The sequence below is a fragment of the Colletes latitarsis genome, chromosome 4 (assembly GCF_051014445.1).
Source record: "Colletes latitarsis isolate SP2378_abdomen chromosome 4, iyColLati1, whole genome shotgun sequence".
Lineage (NCBI taxonomy): Eukaryota > Metazoa > Arthropoda > Insecta > Hymenoptera > Colletidae > Colletes > Colletes latitarsis.
This window is the reverse complement of record NC_135137.1, coordinates 31,924,983-31,937,213: the sequence shown is the minus strand read 5'-3', so window position 1 is coordinate 31,937,213 and position 12,231 is coordinate 31,924,983. Positions and strand designations below refer to the sequence as shown.

At 32.6% G+C, this 12,231-nt stretch overlaps 2 protein-coding genes across 2 annotated transcripts; both read left to right on the top strand.

Annotated features, from left to right (window-relative positions):
• The first annotated feature begins 1,606 nt into the window (after positions 1 to 1,606).
• Positions 1,607 to 11,842, top strand: LOC143341355 (transmembrane protease serine 9-like). The gene is made up of 10 exons (XM_076764242.1): positions 1,607 to 1,665; positions 1,988 to 2,138; positions 2,839 to 3,085; positions 3,389 to 3,526; positions 3,669 to 3,845; positions 9,624 to 9,750; positions 10,247 to 10,397; positions 10,655 to 10,904; positions 11,211 to 11,348; positions 11,542 to 11,842. The coding sequence occupies exons 1-10, from the start codon at positions 1,614 to 1,616 to the stop codon at positions 11,764 to 11,766; spliced, it is 1,656 nt and encodes a 551-aa protein (XP_076620357.1). The 5' UTR covers positions 1,607 to 1,613; the 3' UTR covers positions 11,767 to 11,842.
• Positions 6,494 to 8,586, top strand: LOC143341021 (chymotrypsin-2-like). Its single transcript, XM_076763526.1, has 5 exons — positions 6,494 to 6,784; positions 7,034 to 7,184; positions 7,499 to 7,745; positions 7,961 to 8,098; positions 8,240 to 8,586. The coding sequence occupies exons 1-5, from the start codon at positions 6,676 to 6,678 to the stop codon at positions 8,423 to 8,425; spliced, it is 831 nt and encodes a 276-aa protein (XP_076619641.1). The 5' UTR covers positions 6,494 to 6,675; the 3' UTR covers positions 8,426 to 8,586.
• Positions 11,843 to 12,231: the final 389 nt, after the last annotated feature.

The window sequence follows — 12,231 nt, the reverse complement described above, 5'->3', positions numbered from 1 at the left end:
GATTGCGAAAATCGTGGATAATCCTTGGCTCCTTGTGCAAAGAGTAGAGGATTATAGTTGTCTTTGCGGGGGTTTAAGGCTTGGATATTTATGTTTCTTATACTATAATTTGCAAACGATTTTTACAACAGCTTTGATAACTATCAAACATACTGATGCAATTGAAGAGTGTATAAATGATAAAGATTCTTTACACGTTAAGTAAATAGTTACATATTTATTGTATATGAGAGTAGTGTCCAAAAATATGTCTGATATAATTGAGTGGAGTAATAAATGAAATATTAATACCACTATCATTCAATTGTATTTATATTTAAAAATTCGTATATTAACTCTAATCATAAACGAAATTTCTGATAATTTTATCTTGAGTTATCTTTGAATCAGTGACACAGCATATAGGAAAGTCAAATATTATTTGTACACAAAATAGAAACTACTATCAATGTCACGTTTTAATAAGAAATACTTCGATTAAATATGTCCTTTATACTATAATCGAATATCACTTACGATCTTGATTAAACAATTGATAAATGATTTGTATGATTAACTAAAATTTGATCAACCGATGTCTGCTATCAATTAAAACTATACCAAACGTATCTATTTCACATTTAACTATTAATTATACAACACCCATACTTATCGATGACACCATTCTATAATAATTGTTTATTCAAATATGATAATACTTACAATGACGGTTAGCTTTCCATAATTCTGAAAATGCATATGACATGCACTATATATATTTTATTTTATATGATTTAAAATTCACGAATCAAGAAGATCGATAATTTGAGCCACCAACAAAAAAATTAATGGGTTTATGTGCGTTAAAATATTATAGTGAATGAAAACAATTGAAACCATGAGATTTAAAACAATACAAGTCCACAATTTAACACTATATAAATTATTTGTACAATTTTTTTCAGCTGATTCATACTTCTATCTTATACATATACAGGGTGTCCCATGGCAATCAATGCAGATTCAAAGCAACGCTTATCTCGCCCCGTGCTGGCATCTACCTGGTAAATGTAGAATTATTCGATGTATGCTTTCTCATTAAAACAAGTTGGAAATTATAATAAACTAAAATAGAAACTATGTATACAAAAAGACACTTTAGACAAAGCTTAAACTCCGTTTCGTGTTTCCTTTATTTTTGATAATGTAGAGTTTTGAAACAACTTGTTTCCAAACTGAGAAGCTGCATATGATAATTCAGTTTCCTAACTATACTTTCCCATTAGATATAAATTAATAATTTTAAGGGGAGATACTTATAAAATGTTTTAACATACGATATAGATTAAAAAATTGTAACAAATATATAAAATCTGCAATCATTTTGAGACTGATTGCTTCCTTAATCCGCAAAAAATCTGATACAGGCGATATAGATTTTAGGCCTTGTCTTTACCAATCAAAGCTACTGGATTTTTAAGTATCATGATCGTTGTTATTTGCAGCTTTGTTTATCCTCGGTGTCGATAAAAATCGAATATTTCGTACATTCTTATCGATACAAAAATTATTCGCGGCGCTTATATAAATGGGTACACCTCGCTGAAAGTTACAGTATTGGGATTTCAGGTACCATGTACGCTCTCAACATTCTTCTTGTACTTTGTCTGGCAGTCACGGCGTATGGTGAGTAAAATCAAATACAGAAGAACACGTTTAAATGACAAATTTATCATTCTACATAATTTGAATGTGATCAAACACTCATGTGTAGAAATAATTAAAGCCACAAGAGTTAAAAGGAAGACTTAATTATCTTAACAATACCCTGACCTGCTCAAACTGACCCTGACTATTGTTTGCTAACACTGTTTTTTAGTCTTGAGCACGAAACGCTCAAAATAACTGAATAAAATAAGGGGAGAAACAATATGCAATCCAGGCAATAGTAGTTAGATAAAAGATAAGATTATATAGAAAAGACTAGTAATTAACTTTGTTAATTTAGGGTTCCCTGAATCCCAAATCGTCGGTGGCAAGGATGCAAATGCTGGACAATTCCCGTACCAAGTTTCTCTTAGAAAAAATGGAAATCATTTCTGTGGTGGATCCATACTCAATAATCGCTACATCCTCACAGCAGCTCATTGCGTCAAAGGGTATGTTATTTAATTATGCTATTCAATCCATCGATTAAATTACCATATTGAAATAGCAAAACTCGTATTTTTACATATTAGATTGTACTCTTAACATTTGATCGACGTCAGTTGCACGAGACAACATTTTTTCTCAGGTGTTACAAGTAATTTTTTAAATTTATACCATTTAATTTTGCTTCGATTTGTTCATACATGCAATGCTCACAAATCAGAACAGGTTTGTTTTACTGAAACCTCGCGAATATAAAACTGTGTTGATTTTAATACATGACATAATACAAAGTATATTTCGTGAATGACATTCAATTGTCCAAAGAGTTTCAAAGATTACAGTCAAATTGAAATATTGTATCACAAATTCAAAACTGTGTTGATTTTAATACATGACATAATACAAAGTATATTGCGTGAATGGCATTCAATTGTCCAAAGAGTTTCAAAGATTACAGTCAAATTGAAATATTGTATCACAAATTCAAAACTGTGTTGATTTTAATACATGACATAATACAAAGTATATTGCGTGAATGGCATTCAATTGTCCAAATAGTTTCAAAGATTTCAATCAAGTTGAAATATTGTATCACGAATTCAAACTCAACTACTAGATTTTTATTTTCATTCCGTTTTCATCTTAACGACACATCTGCATCTTGCACGATTATGTATACTAATCGTTACAATTTTGTTTTCACAGACAATCGCCTAGCAGTATCACCGTCCACGCCGGTACAAACCGTTTGAGCGAAGCTGGAACTGTTTATAGAGCGGAAAAAATTTCGGCCCATAAACAATTCAGCACCCTGTTGCTGATTAACGACGTGGCTGTGATTCGCGTCGATAGAGCAATTTCTTTCACTGCAAACGTTAAACCGATTACATTGGCCACGAGGGATGCAGCTGACGGAGCACCCTGTGTTTTATCAGGATGGGGAACGCTCAGAGTCAGTAACATATTTTTAATACTTTAACTTAATAGCTACATTATAACCAGTGAAAAATAAACTCCTGTGTATATTATAATTTAAATGCATTATAAACAAAGAAGTTACCAATGAAACATTTATTTAATGGAATGCACATTACAAGTAAAATCACAAAAATAGTCGAGTGTAAAGTATGACCTACCAAACAGTGTATTTCTAAAGAATTTCATCAACAGAAAAAGTGTGTGATATAAGTTTAACTTTTACCTGTTTATTCAAATCAAATATGTGTTTAATATTAAATACTGTTCTTGTTTTCAGGCTGGAGGAAATCTGCCCAACAATCTGCAATACATTAACCTGCGTGTTGAGGGTCAGGCAAAGTGCAGACAAACCCACTGGAATCTGCGTAATTCTCATATCTGCACATTCACCAAATACGGAGAAGGAGCATGCAACGTAAGTTTAATTGTGTCCTTTTTTCTCAAATTCATTTATCAGAAAAATAGTGAATATTTGGAACCCTCGCAGAATTTGGGAAAAAGTATATTCTGAATATCTCAGTATATAAAATATTAAATGTCTCTTCATTATGTTACAGGGTGACTCTGGTGGCCCCCTTGTTGCAAATGGTGTACAAATCGGTATCGTATCCTTTGGACGACCATGCGGTATTGGAAGCCCTGACGTATACACGAGAGTAACGTCATTCTTGTCCTGGATCAGGCAACAGCAAACTCTTCTTCAAGATGATGACATGGAAGTGCCTGAGATTGCTGTAGAGCCCATTGATGTCTAACTTGTTTGATTATACTAATGGTTTCCGTTGGACTATAATAAATATCCGCATTTGTCTGGAGTAAAACATGTTTTATATACTAACCATGTTTCCTTATATTGATAAATGTACAAATATTTATTTTCATCGATAACTGAAGAAAAGTTTAACGATGGGATTCAATGAAATACGCATCGCAGTATGTGATAGCGTCTGCCGGAAGAATGGAGAAATATCGTTGCATTCTTTTCCTCTGTCCACATAAGAAATTAATTTAAAGAATTAAACCACGCGTGAAAAAACTATTTTATCCAACAATGAGGATCCAGATTCATTTGGTGATATTTCAATGAAAGTATAAAAAATTTTTTAAATTTTGGAAAGAGTTCCCCGGAGACTCGTTTATTAACATAAGATTAGCGTGTATTCTTTTGTTAAATACAATGTATTAAAATAACTTCAAATGAAAACGTCTCTCTAGTTGAAAGACAATTGAAAAATTCTAAAGGTTTGGGTTACTGTAAAAATTTATTTATTTTACAATAAATAACGAAAATAGTAAGATGTGCAAGATAAAAAAGAGCACCTTGTATGCTATGGCTAATTAGAAAACCTATATAATTAATGGATTGGATCTTGATACCGCTTGATTGCTTTCTTAGGGGCCATCTAAAAAATGGGATTTATCTCGAACCACCAACGACACTTGAAGATATAAACTGCTTCAAATTGTACTGTTAATAGTTAAAATAATAAAAAACTTTATTTATCTTATCAAACTACAATTATTCTACTCTACGTCTCATTTGACACTATGCATCTTTTATTTCAAACATTTGTCGTGTAATAAAGAATTTAGGTGACTCACTCTATATATTTGCAATAAATATCGTTAAAAATGTATCATTTGAGAAGTAATTAAGCACAAGATGAACAATTAACAAGGTCAATTGTTCGCAATACATCAGTTAAAATCATGAGCATCAAATCATATGCACGGATTTCGTTTTGTGAAAGAAAGAAAGCAATTAAAATCCTAAACTCCAGATTTTTCAACCGAAAAATTCATCCGTTAAGCTCTATAGACAACTATATGATATACTGTGTTCGCTCTGAATAGAATTCACTGTTTTCATTCCCCAGTAATTTGGAAAAGGTACATGCTTCTGAATGTTGTTTTATTATTTGTGTTGACAAATTGTCAAAAAGGAAAATTACGCTGTACGAGAAATATTTGTTAAAAATGTACTCTACTTGTATTTCGTTAAGATTTATAAAACCAAATAAAATTCATAGTTAACATTTACTTCTATCTCTATTTATTTTAGATTTATTTAACTTAACAGTTTTCCAACCCCCAATTTGTAAGAGTAATTTCACTCCTAAATTATCATCGAAGTCTAACATCAAATTCTTCGTAAATCAATTGTTATCATCTTCATAATTACGGTCACATGACTTGCTGAATCAAAATCTAAAAAACACACATTTAATTTTTGATCTTCAGATACACGTTTAAAGAAAGACAATTCTTTTTATTCAGTTGTTTGAATATTATTTAGTTAAACTAGAACTACGGATATGAAGACTTTATTTTCTAAATTGAATCGTGTTCATTTGTTACAAGGAAACAATACAAACCCATCACTACTAATATCTTCGAATAAAAATCATTTGGTTACTCGAAATTTGTGTCGAACATTTCTATATAGTCTGATATTTTGAATAATTTGAATCAAGTAAAATTATATAAGTGTACAAATTGTTTCTGTTACATAAATATGTAAATAGGAATTTTTTGAAGTTACTCTTAGCACACGTTCCGATCGAATTCTTATGAGCTACTGAAAGAAATCCCTGATAAACGATGGACATTATGTTTCTGTGAAAAATCATTTCCGAGATACTATAAACTGCGTCTTTGATTTCAAATTGATTATTGATACGCATGACGCATAAAGCGATTACATATCTCAGACGAATCAATTTTAAGACCACTTCTTAAAACCGTAATAACGTCTCGAGCCGTCAATCAAGACCTCTAATCTTGATTTTATCGAAATCTCTAGTCTTATAATATTAGCACTGTTGTAACTACTGACTGGTATCCTATTCGATACATTTTTTACTTTGTTACACGCGTACAAGATATTACAAGAATCTTTAACCCTCACTTTAATTAAGTATTGAACAACAGATTCGAAAATGTCGATTCGCGGCTCGCTTTGTTCTTCAGAAAGTTTCTCCAGGATGTGTTGTGAACGAATAAGACATCTTTAACAAAGTAAAAAGCAAATATCGTAATTTTCTTCCGAACGACTACAAAAGATACACTAGATAGTTTTGAGGTAAGTATTTTAGAAACCAATGACGTATAACGTACAAAGAACTGAAGTATTATCTTTATATGAAAACAAAAACTAAGTCATATATCTTTTTTCTAACAAAGGAATGTTGCAACAAAAGCATCAAATTCTCGAACGGTGGACTCGGGGTCCATTTTGACCCGAATCTAAGTTTCATTATATCGCATTTCTACGTAAGGTTTTACATTGAATTTTTTCATTAATATATTTCTGAATTCTTTGTTTATTACCACCATTTACTTTTACAAGTACTATTGTTGTCTAGTAAGAATTGAAACTACCGTTTGGCGAGATTTAATCAAAAGGAAATCTAATACGCGGCAATATGGATTTCACCTTGTGGCTGTCGAAGTAACCGTATTTTTAAATATTGTTATTGTGGTCATTTGTAGCTGTATTTAATCTCATCGGAGGTAAACATTTAATATTTCTTTTATCGTTATCGATGCAACATCTGTCTGCGGATGGTATATAAATTGATGTATGCAGTTGTCAATTGCAGTATTGGGATATTCACAATCATGTACGCTCTCAACATTCTTCTCGTACTTTGTCTCGCAGTCACGGCGTACGGTAAGTATAAAAAAAAAATACAGAGATAATGTTTCGAATTTCCTTACGAAAGAATTTACCATTGTGAAAACTTTGAAATTCTTTTATGATTAAACGCACTCTGATTTATCAATTTAAGTTCGCTTGGCTTGATGTGTAATGCTGAAAAGAAATGAGTAAAAGTAAATCTGCAGTTTGAGCTGTAGTATTTAGATAAAAGATAAGATTATATAGGACAACACTAAGAATAGTGTGATTTTTCTAATTTAGGGCTCCCTGGAACTCAGATCGTCGGTGGCAAAGATGCACCAGTTGGAGGGTTTCCGTACCAAGTTTCTCTCAGACAAAATAATAACCATTTCTGTGGTGGATCCATATTGAATAGTCGCTACATCCTCACTGCAGCTCATTGCGTCGTAGGGTATGTTTCACTAATTGTCCTGTTCAGAAGACAATAATGTTCTATCTAACAATAAAATTTTCGTTAGATATCTATCACAGTTTAATATTGGTTTCAATGTAACGTATATTGTAATAATTAAACTCAATGATCTATAAAATTGCAAAGGTTAAATTCAAGTTTCTATCCTAGTAAATACCACCAATTGAAAGTTAATTTTTACATTTTTGGACAATTACTGGCAAAAGTGTACGAGTAACAAATAATAATCTTCACATTATTTTGTTTCTTTTGTTATATACAGTTCCATTAATATTATGAACATCTACTTACAGGCAATCGCCTAATAAGGTAACCGTCCACGCCGGCACAAACCGTTTGAGCGAAGCTGGAACTGTTTATAAAGCGCAAAAAATTTTGTCCCATTCGGGATTCAACTCGATGTTATTGATTAACGACGTGGCTGTAATTCTTGTCGATAGAGCAATTTCTTTCAATGAAAAAGTTAAACCAATTCAACTGGCCTCGAAGGATGTGCCTGAGGGATCATCCTGCATTTTATCAGGATGGGGAAGGCTTCAGGTGCAGTAATAGATTTTAACCTACTTAATTTAATAAAATGTAATATATATCTAATATATATCCTGTCTGACCAACAGAAAAGAAAACAATTATGACAATATTAACGATGAGAGAAATGTGGTACCCATTTAACTTTCGCCTATTTATTTAGATCAAGTATATATTTAATATGATTCTATACAAGCAATTTTATTCAAAACTGATTATATTTTCAGGCTGGAGGAAATTTGCCCAATAATTTGCAATACATAGACTTGCGCGTTGAGGCTCAAACAAAATGCAAGCAGAATCACTGGAATCTCCGTGAATCTCACATCTGCACATTCACCAAATACGGAGAAGGAGCATGCAACGTAAGTTTAATTGTTTTTATTTCGCGAATTCATTTATCAGAAAAAATAGTGAATATTTGGAACCCTCGCAGAATTTGAGAAAAAATATATTCTGAATATCTCAATATATAAAATATTAAATGTCCTTTTGTTATGTTACAGGGTGACTCTGGTAGCCCCCTTGTTGCAAATGGTGTGCAAATCGGTATCGTATCCTTTGGACGACCATGCGGTATTGGAAGCCCTGATGTATACACGAGAGTAACATCATTCTTGTCCTGGATCAAGCAACAGCAATCTTTGACTCTGGACTTACACGAGGAACAGACTAATGATGATACAGTCTAACTTGTCTGATTGTACTTCTTAAATGCTATTGGTCTTTAAAAAATACCAAATTCTAGTGAAAACTTGTTATCGTCGATGATATTCTTACATTTAGTAAATAAGTCAACTTTGCCACTGACAAATGTTGAAATTGGCTTGAGTAAAATATATTAGTGATACTGTATACAGAAATATTTGTCTGAAATAAAACTTATATTTTTATATTAGTAATGAACATATTAATTGTATTCCTATAATCATTAAAATATATACAGGACATCTGTTCTGCCATCCCTGGGAAAAATTTTAATGGGAAATTCTGGAGGCCAAAATAAAATGAAAATCAAGAATGTCAATTTGTTAATTGGGGCTTCGTTAAAAAGTTATTAAAAAATTAACTTAAAAAGTTTCAAATCATTCACAAAAAAATTATTTTCGGTTGCGGGGGTCAATTACAATCATTTTTGGTGAATAGACATACCCTCGAAATCCTACGCACTTTCGAGCAAAGAATTCGAGTAGTTGGACAAGTTTGTCGACCAATTGATAAAAATCTATCGAAAATAAAAAAAAGGGTCTTGTTCAGTTAAGACAATGCTCGATCATATGTAAGATTTATAACTCAAATGATATTTAGGGGTCTTAAATTTTAGCACTGTTTAAATAAATCACTTTTTGTAAAAATAATAATTTATTTAAAATAGAAACGCACGAACTTTCACTTCAACTGATTTTCTCTACGATACTTACAAAAGACTCCAGAAACAGTTACAGTTTAAAGACGTTTGGAAGCCGATAGCATATGACGTTAACAAGAAATCAAAATATTTTTCATACACAGAAACAAAAACTATGACAAACGTATTTATTTTATCGCAGAAAAATTAATTAAACCTATCAATTACGCTTTAATCGTACACATATATATCTTAATTAAACTGTTGGTAGAAGATATTCTACAAGAGCCTATAATTGAAAGATAATATTGATTGAAATTCTCACAAAATATTTCTATTGAAGAACTTCAATAAACGCGATGAATTATACTTCTTATCAGAGTTATTACTTCCTGATTTTAAAAAAATCTTATACTTGATCGTCTAGATCCCATCTTGTCTTTACAATCAAAACTCTGGAATTTTTAAGTTTCATAAACCTCATACCCTATAATTGTACTGATTCGTATCATTGAAAAAATGTATTTTCTTTATCTTTATCTCTAGAATATACGCTTTTGGGGGTATATAAATTGATCCGCGTTGTTGCTGGATCTAGCATTGCGAATCTTGTCAACATGCACGCGATAAGCCTAGCTATAACTCTCTGCCTTGCGGTTTCCGCTTACGGTAAGTGAAAACAATTAATTGGAAAATTTTTAAAAGCTTCAACGTTCTATTAGATTTAAAAATTTCTTATTGCAATAAAATCCATTTAAACACCTATACATATAATACATCTCCCATTAAAATTTTTCCCAGAGGTGGCCGAACACCCTGTATATAATATAAAATTCCACGATCTAGCATACAAACATTTTAAATTTTGTTATAAATTGTAGTTTCTATTTTATTTGATGTCGAACTGTTTTGCACATACGTACACATGCCTTACGTGCTCTTATTTTTCGACTATCTACTCACAAAGCTCATTAACAGCCCTGTAAAGTGCTAAGGTTCGTCACTATATTAGTTCCAGTTTATATGCCTATAAAATTTAAGCTAATGGTCAGCGTGAATTACATAAAATGTGCACAAAAATGTAGTGTTTGGATAGAAATACGGAGCACTAATTAAAAATGCCTGTATCGAAATGCAGAACTATAGTGTGATTCTGTGAATTTAGGATTCCCTGGAAGCCAGATCGTCGGAGGCTTCGATGCACCTGACGGCAAGTTCCCCTACCAAGTTTCTCTTCGATACAACGGAAACCACTTCTGCGGCGGATCTATCATCAGCCCTCGATACATCCTTACTGCAGCTCACTGCGTCAAGGGGTAAGTATCACGAAACTTACTAATCAACGACAATAACGATTAATCTATCAATATCATATTATATCGAAACAGCGAAGATTATATTTTTACGTATTAAATTGTACTTTTCAAATCGAATCAACATCAACAACAAGAACAGAAGACTGATTAGTCTTTTTTAGAATAGATTTGTCTAACAAGTCTTTTGTTCGTGTTTGTTCTTTTTCGATTGTTAATTGTAATTACCATTTGCATTGTGAACGTCCGTCTGTTTACAGAGTACCCGACATCCGTAAAGCTACTGTCCACGCCGGAACAAACCTTTTGAGCGAACGAGGAGATGCTTATGCAGTGGAGAGTGGTGTGGCCCATCCCAACTACAACTCGCGTACGATTGCCAATGACGTTGCCATAATTCGTGTCGACAGAGCTATTTCCTTTAACGCGAAGGTTAGAGCAATCCCACTGGCTTCGAGCAACGTTGCTGAAGGATCGTCGTGCGTTCTGTCTGGATGGGGAACGCAAAGGGTCAGTTATAGATTCTAAATTACAACCTTGATAAATTCTTGATTGCATCGCAACCGGAAGTGAATTTTCTAATCGCGACCTGAACAATATTTTAGAGATAAAGAAAACGAAAATCGAGTCTTGACTGCCCGTTAGAATAACACAAAATAAAGATAATTACTTTTATCGCAAATATAATTGTGTATACGCTAATATTATCAAAGAATCTAACGCGATAATAATTTTACTTCTATCTATTCATACAAAATGGAAATGAATTTAATAAGGTGCACGAGACAGCTTATTCAATGTGGATTTTGTTTTCAGGCTGGCGGAAATGTACCCAACAAACTGCAGTACGCTGATTTACGCGTCGAGCCTCAGAAAAGCTGCAAACGAACATGGAGCAATGTACAAGGCACTCAGATCTGCACGTTCACCAAAGTAGGACAGGGAGCATGCAACGTAAGTTTCAGAGATTATTTTTAAGACACTACGTTCTAATAAATAAGAGTTTAGGTTCCTGAAACATTTTTCATTCATAACAGTGAAAGTTATTCGCTTGAAATTCTAGGTGGAAATTATTAATAAATTATTAAAGATCCTTTGAACGTTCCATGTGGAATTTATAAACAATTACTGTTTCCTTCTATCACAGGGTGACTCTGGTGGCCCCCTTGTTGCAAACGGTAAACAAATTGGTATCGTATCCTTCGGACGACCATGCGGTGTCGGAAGTCCTGACGTCTACACACGAGTATCGTCCTACTTGTCCTGGATCAATGGACAACAGTCTTTCATTCAAGATGATGACGAGCCACAATCTGAAGAAATTGATATGGAATACGTTGAGCCAGAGCTTGACTATATGTTTGGACAATAACCTGAATCTATCCTCTACTAATTTGTTTCGCATAATCTTGCCAATGTTTCTTTAATAAATTATATATTTTCTTCGCAAATTATCATCTTCTTTTCGTTTCCTTATAATTCAACAAATATTGAAATCGACGTAAACGAAACGCATTATCGGTGCTTTCGTTTATATAATCATTTTTTATAAACATCGATATAACATCTATAATGTATCCACAATTGTTTCCACGACTTCTATGATTAGTTTTGTTGTAAATTTTATAAGATTTCACGCGTCTGTTTTCAACAACGGTTGGAACAAGAATATAAAAATATTCAAATAATGATAATTTAATATTTCACAAACAAGACACTGGAATTTGCCTAAGTTACCGACTTCGGTGATTGGATGGATCGTGATTTTGAAAGTCAACGTTTTTGAGCACAGAGTGTGCTGCAAAACCATTAATACCTAATGATAACTCGCATTAAA

What these genes read in the sequence shown, in the direction of transcription:
- LOC143341355 (XM_076764242.1), top strand. Translation starts at nt 1,614, where the DNA reads ATGTACGCTCTCAACATTCTTCTTGTACTTTGTCTGGCAGTCACGGCG. An exon ending in ACGGAGAAGGAGCATGCAAC is followed by an intron (nt 3,527 to 3,668) that starts GTAAGTTTAATT and finishes ATTATGTTACAG; the next exon opens with GGTGACTCTGGTGGCCCCCT. An exon ending in CCTTGCGGTTTCCGCTTACG is followed by an intron (nt 9,751 to 10,246) that starts GTAAGTGAAAAC and finishes CTGTGAATTTAG; the next exon opens with GATTCCCTGGAAGCCAGATC.
- LOC143341021 (XM_076763526.1), top strand. Translation starts at nt 6,676, where the DNA reads ATGGTATATAAATTGATGTATGCAGTTGTCAATTGCAGTATTGGGATA. An exon ending in TCTCGCAGTCACGGCGTACG is followed by an intron (nt 6,785 to 7,033) that starts GTAAGTATAAAA and finishes TTTCTAATTTAG; the next exon opens with GGCTCCCTGGAACTCAGATC. An exon ending in CAGGATGGGGAAGGCTTCAG is followed by an intron (nt 7,746 to 7,960) that starts GTGCAGTAATAG and finishes TTATATTTTCAG; the next exon opens with GCTGGAGGAAATTTGCCCAA.